At 40.2% G+C, this 16,910-nt stretch overlaps 2 protein-coding genes across 4 annotated transcripts in view; one reads left to right on the top strand and one right to left on the bottom strand.

Moving 5' to 3' along the window:
* Positions 1–2,034, bottom strand: part of LOC140947257 (uncharacterized) — a 36,293-nt gene extending 34,259 nt beyond the window's left edge. For both annotated transcript variants that reach the window (XR_012166946.1, XM_073396309.1), the window contains exon 1: positions 1,899–2,034. The gene's annotated coding sequence lies outside the window, so the exon portion shown is untranslated. The remainder of the gene's footprint in view (positions 1–1,898) is intronic.
* A 2,169-nt stretch (positions 2,035–4,203) lies between these two features.
* Positions 4,204–16,581, top strand: LOC140947920 (uncharacterized). 2 transcript variants are annotated; one of them, XM_073397147.1, is made up of 5 exons: positions 4,204–4,500; positions 5,913–5,958; positions 6,550–6,666; positions 7,026–7,157; positions 16,455–16,581. In XM_073397147.1, exons 1-5 carry the CDS (start codon positions 4,351–4,353, stop codon positions 16,472–16,474), a joined length of 465 nt encoding a protein of 154 aa, XP_073253248.1. In that variant the 5' UTR covers positions 4,204–4,350; the 3' UTR covers positions 16,475–16,581. The 2 variants fall into 2 exon arrangements, with proteins under 2 accessions (XP_073253248.1, XP_073253247.1); XM_073397146.1 differs by lacking the exon at positions 16,455–16,581 and adding an exon at positions 7,625–7,795 and having other exon boundaries at positions 4,205–4,500.
* The last annotated feature ends 329 nt before the right edge of the window (positions 16,582–16,910 follow it).

Raw genomic sequence — 16,910 nt, 5'->3', positions numbered from 1 at the left:
AAAGGGAAAGCACGACGGAATGTATTGCGGAGGGAAAATTGGACAACTGAAAGTTACAATACCGTGGCTTTGTAAAGATGAAGCTAATCAGAAGGAATTTTTACAGGCGATATCACACGGTCTAATTAGATCATACACGCCTTTTAGGTTGACCAAATTGCTCATTTTCGCATGCAAATTGTTTGGCCTGTTACCGAAAAAGCCACTTTTGACAGACTCGTCATTTGCTAGTGATTTATATTAGGGAACTTAAGAACCACGACGAAGTTCGCGACGACGACGTCTGTTGACTGGGAAAAGACTGGAACGAGAACGTCGGTTGCGGCGGGAAAAAAGAAAACTTAAGATGCAGTCGGTCGGTAGGTCGACGACGACGACGCTGAATGTAAACACAAATGTAAAACTGTGATGTTCGTTCCCAACAAAGGTTTTCGCAATGGCGTCTTTTAAAACTATGCAAGATCTTATTTTTTAGCCGTACGTCTAATTTCATTGACGATGAAAAATTTTTTGTGTTGTCTGACCTTTTCGACTAGAAAAACACCTGCTTTTCTTACGAAGATTACTCAACGTTCAACCTGAATGAGATGACCGAGTCCGAGTGTCTGTCAGAGTTTAGATTTGGAAAAAGAGACTTTTTGATGTGATAGCTGTTTTCCATATAAAGTTTATTTCCTCTATATTAAAGATAAATGATGTTGCCTTACCTCAATACCTACAAATAAATTTATCACTTACTAGCTCGCTCGCTCGGCCTCCACAGCTGTTGTCATTCTTCGAAGTAAAAACAATTCATTAGTCGAATTTTCAATCAACATCGCTTGTTAGGAGAAAGAAGGAACGATAACTGGATTTACGAGGATAAGAAAATGATAAGGAATTAAAAAATTGCTTAAAACAGTGGATTTATATCTGCCGAAGCTTGTGGATTGCAGGACGACGTGATTCTACTTTGTTTGGCGTCGTCGACCACACCACGACGATAACACGACGAAATTAACTGGTCGCGCTTGCGCAGTACACTGTAACTCACTTCCGGTCGTCGTCGACAAAGTCGTCGTCGTGGTTCTTAAGTTCCCTATTGTCCTCTGTGGCTAAACTTGTAATTGCACGGTTAAATGAGGCAAATGTATGCATTCAGGATCCCTGGCGCGTTATAACTAATTTTTATACCGAGAATAAAAAATTACCCCTTGTAGAAACGTCATTCCAAAAATTTCTTTTTAAGTAATGGGAAGCTCCCAGCGGTCAAGCGTCGACTCATTTTTTTTTGTTTTATTTTTCAGTCATAAACGGAAAACCTCGAAATCGTGCCGGAGGGCTTAAGGAGAAAAAATACAGTGAGACGCTAAAATTTACCCTCGGAAATAATCGTAGATTTAAATGCGACGCCATTACTTCCGTTTCCCGACGTTGATCAACTTTGTACAGCTGAAAAGAGATTCGACTAATCACCTTGTATACAGCGCCTATTACCAACACCAAAGTGAACATTATGCTTTTTCCTATAAGCGTTTTTCCATTAGTGTTTTTCGATGGATCAGTATAATGATTCGCCATGCCTGTTCGCCTTAATTCATTTATACGTTCGGACTGAACTTAATCAAATGCTCTATCGTTAAGAGCAGAAGAGCTACAACAGAACTAATAAAAAACTAAATAATCAACGTAATAAGAAATGCAGAATTGCTTAACTATCATGAGCTACGGAACTTATAATTTCTAAAGTGGTAAACGAATATAATATAATCTCCACCTTGTTGCAGTGAAAAAATCCATTTCGTACCAGCCGATTGGCTTCCGTGATCGTGGTAGTGTATTTTGCATCGTGTGACGTTATTACCATTCACCGAAATAAAAATTTGCTGCAGGTTTTCATGCTAATTAATAGAACATACCTCGTCTTCTTTATACAAGGACATCCTTAAAACGCGTTTTGTGATATGTAAGCCGGCAGTCAAAATTTCACGTTTGACAACTAAACGAAATATTTTTGGGATCTCCCCTTACAGGATGTGTTTCGTGGCTTTTCACTTTCTCGCGAAAGTACGTCATTTTATTGTTTTAATTTCTGATTTAAATTTCATAAAATTTCACAAACATTCTCCGCGTTTTCTTCACTTCAAATTGTTGCTAGGTTACAAACACAAGTTTCCCTTAACAAAGTTGACTCCGTTCGTATGTACCACCCATTTCAAGAAGGTGTGCTATGCATACTAATATTTACTTCATTTTGCAACTTCCAACATACGCAAAATAGGTATCATTGTATTACAATGCAATTGACTGATACACGGCCTTGTTGCTCATGCATGTCGTGCATCAGCGTAGCAATGTGACAATGATTACCACGACAATATGATACTTCGTACCCGTTTCTGTTTGGCTCAGACCCTCGGCTAATTCTTCCTAACGGCCAGTAAGCGTTCACGAAATATGCTGATATCAATACAGCTGACGTCAATTGTAGTGATTTTGAAAGAAAACGTGACAGCAGAGTGTGCGATAGCTTAGCTACCCTGGCAGAGCTGGAAAAAATGACGAAAGACTTCACGCTTTCATGCAAACCTCTAGCCTGAGAATACAGACGACATTTTGCGACGCCGCCACCGCCAGAGTCACCGCCATCGGTCGTTTCCCCGCGAAATAACGTCTTAGAAATGCGCGCAAAATTCCATACTGATGACGCGTCGCTACCCAGATCTGGGAAGTGCTTCTGATATGGTTGAAGCAGATTTCCCACGCGGCACGTCTATTTTCTTCTTCCTCCACCACTACCCCCTTGCGCTGGCTGTCGATAAATCCCCTGCGGTTTATATTTTATCACCCGCGTTCGACGGACTTTGAAGAGAAAATAGAGGGTCTGTGAACAGGCTAGAACAAGCGGGGCCAGACAAATAATTACGAGTTTGCGCTGCCTGTGTATGGACTAAACCTTTTCGCAGTTTTTCCCGCTTTCCTCTTACTTGATCTCTATCTCTCCAACTCCACCCGCCCCCTGCCCCCGATTTCTCCATTTGCCGCGCGAAGAAGTGTACAGCTTAACCTTGAAAATAAGATAAAAATAAATTCTGATTGTGCTAAATTCTACTTTAATCGTTCATTTGAGCCTTTGACTTAAGTTCTACAAAAACTACGTTGACATTTGAATACTGGTAGACAGTCCCACTGTCCTTATTAGCTTGGGAGGCCTATTACGGAGCCGTGTAGCCTGAAAAAATAGAGAAATGTTTTCTCGGAGGAAAACGCAGAAAGAAATTTTGAAATTTACTGGGACACAATTGGGGCACAATTGCGCAAGTGTTGAAAAATTTGAAAGTAAAGAAATTTCAAAGTAAAGAAAATTAAAATTGAATTGATGAAATAAACTGATTTACTTCGCTGCCGACTAAGTGTGAACACAGCGCACTTCCCTCAAAAAAATATATAAGTATTAAAATTAAGTTTCATTTGATAATCAGTTCCAACTGGTGATTGACTATTTACAAGGCCTGGAGAGGATTGGGACTGGGTACTATCGGGGAAGAATGTAGCTGGTGGTCAAAACGGGATTCAAACCTCGGCAGCTCAGCTCGCCAGCCTAACGCGATTAAAAATCCTGTGAAGTATAAAACATAAACAAAAGTTGGAGGCCAGTGATAGACATCCCCAAGAGCCATAATAGGACTTTGACATCCCTCACTAACCTGCCGCCTTGCACGAGGCATAGGGTTTTTTTTACAAATCATAGCAAGACCCGCCTGCTGGATATCACGAGAGTCGGCGGCCCGGCCATTCCCAGAATGAGATGGAGATCTCGCTTGCGGTAGGCAAATTCGTTTATAGCTGAGCACAACAGGCAGTGGCAATTAGCGTCGAATAAGAGCTATGCCAAGAAAAGAAGAAGCATATCAGAAAGAGGAGGTCACAATTAAATGGTATCAGGAGCCGGGCCGGAGCCGCACCGTATCAAACTTTGTTGAGCACCCGGGGTAGAGCACCCCCACCACCGGGTTGTGTACACGAATTTCCGATAAAAAAAAATTAGCGCAGTGAAGCCCTTATTTTATTGCCTTGCAAGTTTTCAATGATTTTGAGACGTAAAGATCGCACAAAGCGACGATTATACCCGAGAATTTCTACAGGTACAAAATATCTATTAAGTCAGTTTCCCGGATGACTGCACAGGAAATAGGGGTCACTTCAATGAAAAGAAAGAATGCAGGGCTCAAAAGAATGCACCCAGTATCGGATTTAACCCTGCGAGACAAACGATCAGAAACCAAAGATAATCGATCTCATCGTAATCGAACTACAAAGGAAGAGAGGGTCGATTATTGTGCTGGCTTGTAATTTTTCCAAATAGTGGCCATGAAAGCGTCGTACGGATTCGTCTTGTTGAGTCTTCTGTTTGCCTTTTCCTGGGGAAAACACATCCAGAGAACTCGACTGGGAATCCCGAAGCAAGCTGTTCGCGAAGAATCGACAGATGTTCAACCCGCTGAACAGACAGTCTTTCAGGTAAAACAATCCCAACTATAATAGTTAGTTGGAAGACGATAACCCTCAATTTACAGTTGCTTTCAAAGTTGACGTTCAGAACCACATAAACGGAATAGACACTCACCGGGGAACTCGCATAGAAAAGTGATGGGATGGACGTGTCGCTTAGGGATGTAAATTGCTGATTTCCCGTCAGTTTTAAATGGGAGCCCCCCCCCCCCCCCCCCCGGAGATACTCCCCACGTAAACATAAGATTAGGGAAGGCTATAGCAGTAGCAGTCTAGTCCCCTCATTTACAACCCCCTTTCCCCTTTCCCCGGTGAAATTTAACCCGCAGAGTTAACCCTCCCTCAACAACTTTTTTTTTATTTATACCAAGTTAGACCGAAGCAATTTTATACTGTCAATTTTTTTGCGTGTCCACCATCATCTCTGCACTTCTGAACAATTTTACTTAAACCCATTAAATCCCAGTCAAACTTGACCCCTTCTTTTATAAGCCAACCGAAACCTCCTCACTAAGTATAAGCTTATGACGTTCAATTGTAGTCTGCAAACGCCGAGTCTCTTCGGCGGATTCTACGCTACGTTCTCGTACGTCACGACTCCTAAGTTTGTGTTTTAAGGAAAGTATCCTGAACCTTAGTTATTTTTACGTGGCATGAAAACTGTGAGCTTGTCAAATAACCTACAGATGGTGTCTTTTACAAGTATCTTAGATTAGGGGTAACCTGATCGAAAGAATTCGAAACGCGATCCTGTGATTGCTGGCTCTGGAATGAAGGCAAGGGTACGTGACATGTCACGTTGTAGTTTTGCGTTATTGTTCGCCTGTGTTACGTTATATACTATCAATGATGAGTCAGAAGTTTAAAGGGCCTATATCGCGAGGATATTACTGTTTTAGGTCAATTTTGTGCTAACGTCATTACACAGTGCCTTTTACTCATGCATAAAATGGACCTGTGGAGTTATAAAGAATATATCAATGCGGCAAATTTTATCAGCAGGGAGCACTGTCTATAATGTTTTTTTTTGGTGATTTTTGGGGGCATTTTTGGTGTTGTGGAAACAATTGTTGGTTAGCTATTGAGTTGTAGTGTGGATAATGTTCATCACTGTCTTTTAAATCATTTTTATTACGTCACTTGGTTATTGCACTCGTCCACAACACGATGAAATCCCCATTTTTGCCGGCATAGCCCCAAATTTGAAAACGTTGGCCCAATTTTTTAAAGTTTCAATCCATGCCTATCCTTGCTATCCGTTGCAAGAGACGACAAGAAACAGTTTCAATGTCCAAATATAGACTTAGTAACAAAACTGGATCATTGTTTTTGAAATTCAATTAATGCTAAGACACGTTTTCGCTTTATTTAAAAAAATAGCAAATGACTTGACATATATAGCTCCTTCAATCCCCTCTTAGGTTGACTCGGAGAGGAATATCAGTTCACAAGAAGTTATCTCGAAAAGTAAGTCCTATTAAATATTTATAGCGTAAATTCTGGTAATCACGTGACCGTACGTCCGCCTGCGCGCCCGTCCGTCTGCACCACAGAAAACCCATGTGAAATATCAAACTTTCTAGCCAGTGTAGGAGCCTGTGACCTGTGTTTAACTTGATGATAGACATCCATATTATGGTCAATTGACAGCTATCAAAACAGAGTATATGCTGACCAGAATCACATGGCCATACTACGGGCTCAGGTGCCAACTTATAGAGAAACTGGATCTTCGCTTTTACCTCTGGTTAAGTCTATATATTAATTTCCTAAAGACGTTATGGTTTTATTCGATAAGCGCAACAACTGGACTCGAATTTAAATGCAGAGCGAGAGAGAGCTTTGTTCGAAAGGCGACTTCAGTAGGCTATTCCTTTTTTAGCGTTGTTGTTGTTTTTTTCTCATTTTTTCGCCAGCCCCCTTTCCCTGCCCTTCGCACCTTTGGGTTACCTGAGCTATCCTGGCCTTCAGACCTTCTAGTCGGGTTTAGAAGCTCGGAGAAACGTGTCAGAGAAGCTGTAAACTGTCTACAACTGTCTCGTGTTACTTCTCTGTCAGGTGTATCTTGTGTTGACAAATCTCCTTCTTGCGGTTACTGGGCGCTCATTGGTGAATGCACGAAGAATCCAGGTTACATGCTGACATCCTGCTGTGTGTGGTGCAATCACATGAAAAGTATGTACTCGGAAAATGAAATGCACCTTCTTAATTATTATAAAACTGCTAGATTCTGTGTGGTATCATATACAGCGGGTTCTTTGCTGCTGTTCGGTGTCACGCAACGGCAGGAGCGTTGCGTTGCATCCCTCGAGTGAGGTATTTTCACGGGTTGTCCACGAGGGCCTGAGCCTTCGGGGCACAAGGGTAACAATTTTATAGACGGGGTCGTTTGTTTGCTTGTTTGTTTTTCTGTGGACGACTTTGTTTCCGAAAAAATCGAAACTCTCGGGAAAACAACCATTTTTCTTGGACCAAACGTTATTAAAAAACTGGAAGCCTATGGCTAATATTGTATCATTGCCTACCGCCTGTAGCTTTGAAAAACATTGCAAGTACCTCTTGCACAAGCGAAGATGCTAATTGTGGTGTTTGGGCAAATAAGGGCGAGTGCTGCAAAAACCCTGCCTATATGCTGGAACATTGCTGTGCCGCCTGCAAAGATAAAGGTAATCGAGTGATATTTATCTTTGGCTCCAGCTGTTTTCTCATGTTTTTACTTTAGTGGAATTTTTTTATAACGTTAGGGAGTACCTTGACAGATTGTTCTGCGCATGGAACTCGTAGGAGGGCGTGGGGGCCGAGGTTTGAGTCCCTTTTTAACCCTCTAGCTGCACTTTTTCACGGTAGTAACCAGCCTCAATCCTCGGCCAGCACAGTTGGGGTTGATAATCAGTTTAAACTTAATTTAAGTACTTGTTAAGAAATATTTGAGGGGAATTTGTGCGCACTAAGTTGGCAGCTATTTTAAATATTAACTATAAGTCAATTTGAATTTTCCAAGTTTCTTTCAGAATGTTCGACTCTCGCACAAACTCTTTAATGTTAAATTGCATGGTTTAGCTTTGTCTTTTCATGTCCATTTTCAAATTTCTTACTGACTTTCGTCTAAAAAACTGTTTGTCTGTTTTTCCAGGCTACACTGTCCTCCCGTGATAGACTACCCAAGAACACCGGGACTGGCAATCGGAATTCAAATAATGAAATATCAACGTAGTTTGTCTGAAATTTAAGTAAAGGCTGAAATGAGCAATAAAAGTATACTAAGCGCAATCAAGTGAAATAAAAATAGCGTTGTTTGTTCCTACGATAATATATTTTGTTTAATATACTTTTTCGCCTGTTTCTCACACGTCAAATATAGATGAGGAGGTGTCGCCCATCCAAAGTAATCTAAGACAGTCTTGGATTAAGAATCTACAATGAAGATTCCGAATTCCAGATTCTACTACAATAGGCCACTACAATAGGCCACTTCCGATATAAAATTCGAAAAAAATTTGCATGATTGCGAGTCTCAGAGGACACAAACAAAGCAAATAAATAAAGATGAATAAGCTTGTCTATTCATTTTCTCTTTGTGTCTTCTAAGACTCGTTATTATCCTGAATTTTAATTTATCGAAATTGAAATATTTTCCAAGGTCGTGGTCCAGAAATGAAAAACTGGTTTTAACATGATTAAACCGGTTTTTTTTCTATTTAAATTGCGCTGGAACCGCCCAATGCTATACTACTCACGAGTAATCTTTCCAAAAAGTGGTCATCATGAAGGCTTCGTACGAGTTCGTCATGTTGAATCTGTTGGTCGCATTTTCCTTGGGAAGCCGAGTTAATACATTGCCCGGAAGCCCAAAGCAATCTATCCATCAGGTAAAGCTGACCATCAAAACCATGCCAAACTATAGTTGTCGGTTGGTAGAGATTAACTTTTTTAATTCAGTACTTTTCCTTTCGAAGCTGACGTCCAACCACGTAAGGTCCAACACAGCACGAAAATGGGAATTTAAGTGAGCGAAATGGTAGCGTAACTTTGGAGTATAATTCTCATTTACGTGACTACAAATGCGCTTTAACTGAGTAAAGATTTGAGCCAGAGTAATCATGGAAGCCAAAAGATTCTTTAAAAGTCTCATGTATACAACTTTACAATTCTTTTACGCGTTAAGCAGACATGTAACGGAGTAGTATTATAGTTTAGAGAAGTAGGGCTCCTTTACGTACAGCCTATGCTTATTTACCAAGACAGTTTTTCTAATGTTCTATCTCTGCTTTCACATTTCAAATTTCCTTTAAAGGTCCCTAGTATGTTAGCTCCAAAACTGAAACTTCTAATTGCATTCGTTATAGTGCCGCCCCGAAATTAAGCTATTTTACAGGGTTTTATTCACGAAATATTCAATGTACAATCTCACACGAGGGTGCATGAACTACAGGGAAACCATTTGTTCCACAAGGCCACTTTGACACCTTCCCAGGGCCACATTGTTACTGCAGCCATAGAGGGCCAACTTGATCCTGGCTGAGAGGAGATGAGGTTACTGGTAAATGACAAACATCAAACTGAAAGGAAAAACTAAGGGGAACTCGCGGATACCTTGGTTAGAAAATAGAGGAGTCTGGCAATAACAGAAAATATCATTGTAAGATCAAATAATAAGTACACAAGAAAAATTCTGGATGCCGAAAAGTGAGCTTTCTCTAGTTAAAGACACGCGTTTTTGACATAACCTTTCACACTGAAGCTGTGTTTGAAAAATTCGCGCGCTGCTTTTACGTTGTGGAAACACAATAAAAAAAAGTCATCAAAATTGCATAACTTCAAAACACCTGGTATTTTTCGATTTCATCTTATGGTAATTCCGTTTTAACATTTGAGTGCTAAATCTTATGTCCAGTGGATTCTCGACAATTGCATTTGCCTCTCAACCATATCTGTAAAAGTTAAAACTTTGCCATTGTTTTTCGGGTGGCGGGTACTCTCAGCTTCAGGGCCAAGCAAATACGAATAGCGCATTCAGGTAATTTCTCGTCACTGAATCTACGCCCAAAGCTAACTTCGACTGCAAGGAACTACGCAAACACAAAAACATTTGACCTTAACGTATATACGCGAACGTATTGTAAAGAAAAAGGTTTAAGCTCTGCGAAAGGCTCGTGTAAGTGCGCTTAAATTTGAGATGAGAGCCAGTTGATTGTAGATCATTGTACAACGTGAAAATGCCTTGAGTTCAACGGAGTAAGTTCGGTATCTGAATCAACTGTCGAACCGTTATATCATTTACATGAAAAGTTCATGAAAGTTCGACGTTCGACCTGGGCCTAACAAAGATCAATAGCATTCGAATGCAGAAAATAGTTGTTTACAGGTGTTTGACAAGTCTAAGAACAAACGAAATCGTAATTAAGCTGTTTTCAGCTGGCAATGTAAATTCCTTTATAAGAATCCAAGTCGCTTGTTCAAAAGAGGCTAAATTTTACTTAGTGTCGAAAAAAATTACGGTTAATTCGAAAGGTGTTGGGACGCTTGACCCGAAGCTAAGATTTTTAAAATTAGTTTTAATAGAGGAAAATTGATTATCAGATTCAGGATTCGCTGTGCAGGGGGATGTGGAAGTGCAAACCGGTATTGCTGAGCCTTAAACAATCGAGATTCGTTAGGAAAATTGGCTATTGTTCTTTTTCACAGCTGAAAACACCTACTCTGGAAACTTTGAATTTCATTTGTAGCAATGAACTAGTTTTGTATAGGTACAAGAGACGATCTTTACTAAATGTTGCTCTAGTAAATAGCAAAACTTAATTGCAAAAGACTCGCTAAGAACTCAATCGTGTCCTTACTGAGAACTACTGTTTGGTGCGAATAAATATTTTTGCTTCAGTACAACTAGAAATGAATACAACAGAGCAAAATTGCTGACTGTTCATTTTATTACACATGTAAAAGGGAACAATTTTTGGAGTTTTACAAATAAGCAAAAATATACCCCGACATAGCAAAGGTGATGCGTCAGCTCAAAGAACCACGAAAAATGCAACTTGTAACACTAAAAATTGTAGATCTTGAGTTCTACGCAATTCTCGCAAATTTTGTAAGCAAGAGAAAGAAGAGCAAAAAATCACCAACCGTGCAAAAATTAAAATACCTTACAATGAAAGCGAAAAATCGCCAGCCTTGCATTTTTTGCGATTTTCTGAAAGGACAGAAAAAGGGCAAATTTTGCGGCTGCGAAAACAAAAAATCGCTCATTTGCAGCTGCGCACGTGAGTGTCACCTCAAAACTTAAAACTGAAAATCTCAAATTTTGCAGCTGCGCGCGTGAGTGTAACCTCAATGATACGAAAACAATGCCTCAAAAGAATGCAGTATCTTGAGGTAAAGAACCAGAAACCAGAGATTTGTGGTCGTATAGAGTGCCTGACCGATTATTGTACTGACGAGTAACTTTTCCAAAAAATTGGTCATGAACATGAAAGCGTCGTGCGAGTTCGTCTTGTTGAGTGTGCTGTTCGCATTCTCCTGGGGAAAAGACATCCACAAAACTCGACTAGAGCTGGGAATCCCGAAGCAATCTGTTCGCATAGAATCTATAGATGTACCACCCGCTGAACCGCCTGCTTTACAGGTAAAGATGGTTATCGAACCCGGGGACTTCTCCGTACAATGGCCTATACAGGGAGGCTCCGCCCGGAAGGGGTACTTTTTTCCGCTTTCTGGTATACTAAAGGGTAGAGGTTTCACTAGTTGAGGTATTTGAAAGGTTAGCGAAATATGTCTTTTCAGTTTTTTTATAGTCCCAAAAGGGCTAACAGGTAGGGAACATCTGAAATGTCGCGTCATACTTTCGCGTATTTTGTATACATACACATTGCATGCCATCAAATGATGAAAACAGTGATGAATCAATGACATCTCAGGATATGTTCAACGGATAGCGCTTTGTGTCGACACGATATGCTATCCTGTCAGGATGTGAACAACTATCTGACAAGTGACTCTCCACTTTAGAGACAGGCGCGGAGCAGCTTCACTCCCGGTTACTACAGAAATCGCGCCGATGTAGCCGTTCTTATGTGAGAACAAAAGCCCTATCCGGCATGGTCTTCGTGCCGGCGCAAAAGGTTTCCGATATAGTGTGAACAGAACTCCAATCTCATTTTTAATCCCCTCTTAGGTTAACTCGAAGAAGAATTTCGATTCACAGAGGTTTATCTCAGAAGGTATGTTTTATTAAATATTTCCTTATAAATTTAGAGTCCTGTAAGAGAATGCAGGTTAATATGTACATTCCGGGGGGGGGGGGGGGAATCCCTTATTTGTTCTAAGCGAGTATGTGCTCAGTGATGAACAGAGTGTCAGATCAGGGTATAGAACTTCACTATGTAGCATCTTGAACATATTATATACTGTCTGTTTGGACCAGACGCCTTGACAAGAGGGTCAATTTTTACGTTTTTAACAGAAAAAATCTTATTCCATGATGTATGCGAGATGAAATCAATAAGGGCAGGAGCTAATAACCCGGAGCGTGTATTGCCAACTGCTATACTTAGCCTATGCAACGGCGCTTACACAGATCAAGTTATTTTAGCATCATTTTGGAGCACTTTTATCGCAAAAATGCAAGCACAGAGCCGTCTCCCGATCAGGGTCTTAAAATAAGGTATCTTGTCTAAAACAGAGTAGCGAAATTAACGATTGTTGCCATCAAAAGGATCAGGGTTTGATGATCAGTCTACCTAAAACTTTCCCTTTTAAGCGCAACCTTTACTAACCCCCCCGCCTCCCCTTGTAAGGTCGTTCTTATAGGATAAGTGAATATCTACCTTAGTAACAATTAGCAAACAATTCTTGCAAACACCACTTGGACAAACAGCAGCGAGGGAAAGCCGGATCTGGTTGAAGATCAGAATCAGCAATATAAAATAAGGCTTAAAATTGATGGCAAGGCTGATGGGACAGCTAAGGGTTGGTAACTTACAGATTTATTTGCCCAGTATTTCGACTAGACAAAGCTAGTCCTCATCAGAGGCTTGAAAAACTAAGTGAGTATAGAATAAAAGGTTACAGTATTTAAATTTTGTCCTCTGATCCCGTGAGGAATTTTAAAATTAGAATTGATTTACTATTGCTTTCATGTTATCATGATACTAATAGCTAACAGCGTAGTTCCACCGCACCACCAGATATATAAAGCACGCTCAGCCCTCACAATCGCTTGATTGACCAATCAAAAAGTCTTTATTGACAAAATCACAGCCCAAGCCAGCTCAGCCTTGTTCGCAGCCAGTTTCCCTGAGAAATAGAAAAGAGAGGTACTGGGAACGAGCTTGTTTTCTTTTTACTTGATAAACGCGAAAACTGAACTCAAATTTCAATGCATACTGTGTGGGAAAAGCCAAATAAATAGGCTAACCTTTCTTTACACTTCCGCTAGCCCCTTCCCACGCCCTTAGCGCTTTGGGTTGCGTTATCCGATTCTCGCGTTGTTCCAGTTCAGACCTTCCAGATCATGTTCAAAAGCCAGTTATGCTGTAAAGTGACTACAAATGTCTCGTGTTGTTTCTCTCTCAGATGCAAGTTGTGTTGACAAATCGCCTTCCTGTGGCTACTGGGCGCTCAGAGGCGAATGCAAAAAGAACCCAGGTTACATGGAAGGAAACTGCTGTGTTTGGTGCAACCACATAATAAGTATGTAATCGGAAAATGGAACGTGTCTTCTTATAAACGTTGAATCTTTCCAGTTGTAACGGCTAGGTTCTGTGTAATCTTATACACAGCAGGTTATTTGTAACGAAACGCAACGTTCCTTCCCACAAGCGGCCATGAGCTGATTGAACACTTGCTTTTGTTACGCGATATTCTTTTTTGTGAGATTCTGAAATTTAATAACAATAAAAATATTATAATTTGGAAGTTGTGAGTCAACACGACCCAGGATTTAACAAGAGATCAAAATGAACAGATTCCTTATCCACTGTTTGTTTCTTCTTATGGATAGATGTGAGGGAAAAGAAGAATGAAACATTTTGCCTTCTACTACCACCTTCTCCTTCCCCACAACTTCCCTTTGTGTAACTCTTATTGCGGTAACCTAATAATAACTAAAAAAAAATCAGTCTACCGCTGACAAATCTTCATCTGGAACTCTATTGGTTTTCTTCTTTAGTGTAAAAAATTGACTGAAATGAATCCCTAGAACGTGGGATTTTTAGCAACAGCTGTCTAGGAGGGTTACTATGTGTTAAACGGTTGTCGTTTGTTTCATTGTTTTTTTGTGTAGATAACTTGGTATCGGGAAAACAACCATTTCTCTCGGGCCAATGTATTGATTATTATTACATTCAATATTACCTTTCGGGATTGTCGCTTGCACATTTTCCCGACGACCTTTCTCGAAACAGCTGTATACTTTTACTAACATGGATCATTGTCACCATAGCTTTGCAGAACATTAAAGCAAACTCTTGCAGCAACGATAACTCTCAATGTGTTAATTGGGCAAATAGAGACGAGTGCTGCAAAAACCCCGCCTATATGCTGGAAAATTGCTGTTCGGCCTGCAAGGCTAAAGGTAAGCGAGTGATCTTTATCATTGGCTCAAGCTTTTGTAAACCCTATTTAGACGGGGGCGGGGGTTGGTTGAAGAGCGCCAAACTTGAGAACTCTTTCTAAAATTTATCTGGGAACATTTCAAAGTCGTCGTGACGTGTATGTCAACAGTGACGTTACCATGGCAACCGAGTTTTGACAGCCATGTTTTTCAAAATTTGCATTTTTTGTACAAAAAGGTTATATTTCTATTTTTACTTATTGAGTTATTGCATTACACTCAATTTAGCATTATTTTATCAAAGAGAGTGTTCAGCGGCGCGTGGAAGTCGCACAAAGGTACAGGCCATCTAGGACTGAGTCCCGTATTGCCCACTTGTTCGATTTTTCACGGTAGCACCCAGTCTCAATCCGCGGCCAGGCCAAGTTGGGGTTGATAATCTGATGAAACTTTTAAGAAATTTGGCTACCACAGGAGCTCAGCGCGGTGACGAGTCGTTTTAGTAGATTAAACCATAAGTATATTTGAATTTTCCAAAGTTCTTAACGCTTTACTTTCTTTTTTATCCAAGCACGCACAAAACTTTGTTGATAGATTGTATGATTTAGTTTTGTTAGTTCCGGTAATTTTTAAAATTTCGTTTTACGTTTTAATTCTAAAACAATATCTGTTTATTTTTCAGGCTACACGGCCCCACCCCCGTGATAGACCACAAAGGGACACTAGGACTGTCAAGGAGTATTCAAATGTCAACGTAGTTTGTCTAAAACTTAAGCATAAGCTGAAATGAACGATTAAAGTGAAATTAAGCGCTATCAGGTCGTGTCTGTGGTCTGTTGTTGGTCCTTTCTCTTGCTCCGAGAGGTTTTTCTTCCTGGTAGTCCTGTTTACCCCCCTTTCCTCATACTCCAGTTCCTTTCTCCACAATGCACCTTATTTGCCCCCCCAAAAATTCGCATAAGCAGTGTTTTCAATTTCTCTTTGGGCGGCTGTAACAGCCGGGAGAAATGAAAAACAAAGGTTATGCGAAATTTGGGGGGGCAAATCAGGTGCATTATGGCAAATGTGGAAATGGAGTATAAACAAACACCTTTCCTTCCGGATTTCACAAGCAAAAATCTCCTGGATTCTAGAATCCGGGAGATTCTTATATTCCGGACTACTTTAAATGGGGTATGTGTGAGATATATAGCGTGTCGTTTGTTTCAAAATTAACTCTTTCAGTTGTCATTGAATTTTATCCTTTATTAATTTTAAATCCTGGATTTGGTTGCTAAATACAAAATGTAATCTTTCATCTTTCGGTAATGTCAGCAATAGTTTTATCGTGTTCACTCGCAGTGGCAACACCGCTGCCTTAGGAAAAAAATAATTTGGTCTTTCATTTGTACTTTAATTCAACGATTTTTAAAGATTTAGTTGTTTCTCAGATATGCTTCTTCGATCACATTTATGTATGACTTCATAGGTAGTCCACAGACCTATGCCGCTTCTTCCTTTAATCTTCCACCTTCTCCAGCAATTAGAAAGCGCGAGATTGTTTTGGGCACGTGACTCGCTGTCTGGAGGCGGGGAGAGGGCGGGGCTCAGAAACAATGGACGCTAGCGACTACAGTAGAGTTATGTGGGAAACAAGATGGAGGGTGGAAATGTGTACCTACTTGTTGTGCGTTTTGTTTTCGTTTGAAGGTCTCCCCTTGAATGGAAATTTCCAAGATAATAATGTAAACGTTTATACTTTGTATTGCCATCGGTTTGAACATGACGCTCGCCTCCTTTCGTGCCGACAGCGTAAACGCTGCCACGTGGAACAGTGCGGGGCTGTTTATTTGAATCGGTTGCTGAGTTTCCGCTGGAAATTTACTCTTCATAAAATCAGCCCGGTTGATAGCGAAGCAAGTAGTTGGAAATATTGGAGTGTTTTGTTTGACTGTGGCAGAAAAGGTGCAATTGGCGAGGAAGAGACCAACTTTGTATTTTGACTGCAATTGGAAAAATATCCGTTATGGATATATATACGTTAGGGAGTACCTTGACAGATTGTTCTGCGCATGGAACTCGTAGGAGGGCGTGGGGGCCGAGGTTTGAGTCCCTTTTTAACCCTCTAGCTGCACTTTTTCACGGTAGTAACCAGCCTCAATCCTCGGCCAGCACAGTTGGGGTTGATAATCAGTTTAAACTTAATTTAAGTACTTGTTAAGAAATATTTGAGGGGAATTTGTGCGCACTAAGTTGGCAGCTATTTTAAATATTAACTATAAGTCAATTTGAATTTTCCAAGTTTCTTTCAGAATGTTCGACTCTCGCACAAACTCTTTAATGTTAAATTGCATGGTTTAGCTTTGTCTTTTCATGTCCATTTTCAAATTTCTTACTGACTTTCGTCTAAAAAACTGTTTGTCTGTTTTTCCAGGCTACACTGTCCTCCCGTGATAGACTACCCAAGAACACCGGGACTGGCAATCAGAATTCAAATAATGAAATATCAACGTAGTTTGTCTGAAATTTAAGTAAAGGCTGAAATGAGCAATAAAAGTATACTAAGCGCAATCAAGTGAAATAAAAATAGCGTTGTTTGTTCCTACGATAATATATTTTGTTTAATATACTTTTTGGCCTGTTTCTCACACGTCAAATATAGATGAGGAGGTGTCGCCCATCCAAAGTAATCCAAGACAGTCTTGGATTAAGAATCTACAATGAAGATTCCGAATTCCAGATTCTACTACAATAGGCCACTACAATAGGCCACTTCCGATATAAAATTCGAAAAAAATTTGCATGATTGCGAGTCTCAGAGGACACAAACAAAGCAAATAAATAAAGATGAATAAGCTTGTCTATTCATTTTCTCTTTGTGTCTTCTAAG

The sequence above is a fragment of the Porites lutea genome, chromosome 9 (genome assembly GCF_958299795.1).
Source record: "Porites lutea chromosome 9, jaPorLute2.1, whole genome shotgun sequence".
In the NCBI taxonomy this organism is placed as follows: Eukaryota; Metazoa; Cnidaria; class Anthozoa; order Scleractinia; family Poritidae; genus Porites; species Porites lutea.
This window is presented reverse-complemented; position numbering and strand designations above follow the sequence as displayed.

Bases quoted from the DNA above. Each gene is read 5' to 3' on its own strand.
- LOC140947920 (XM_073397147.1), top strand. From the start codon at position 4,351: ATGAAAGCGTCGTACGGATTCGTCTTGTTGAGTCTTCTGTTTGCCTTT. The intron at 5,959-6,549 runs GTAAGTCCTATT...CTTCTCTGTCAG, and splicing joins ACAAGAAGTTATCTCGAAAA to GTGTATCTTGTGTTGACAAA. The intron at 7,158-16,454 runs GTAATCGAGTGA...CTGTTTTTCCAG, and splicing joins TGCCGCCTGCAAAGATAAAG to GCTACACTGTCCTCCCGTGA.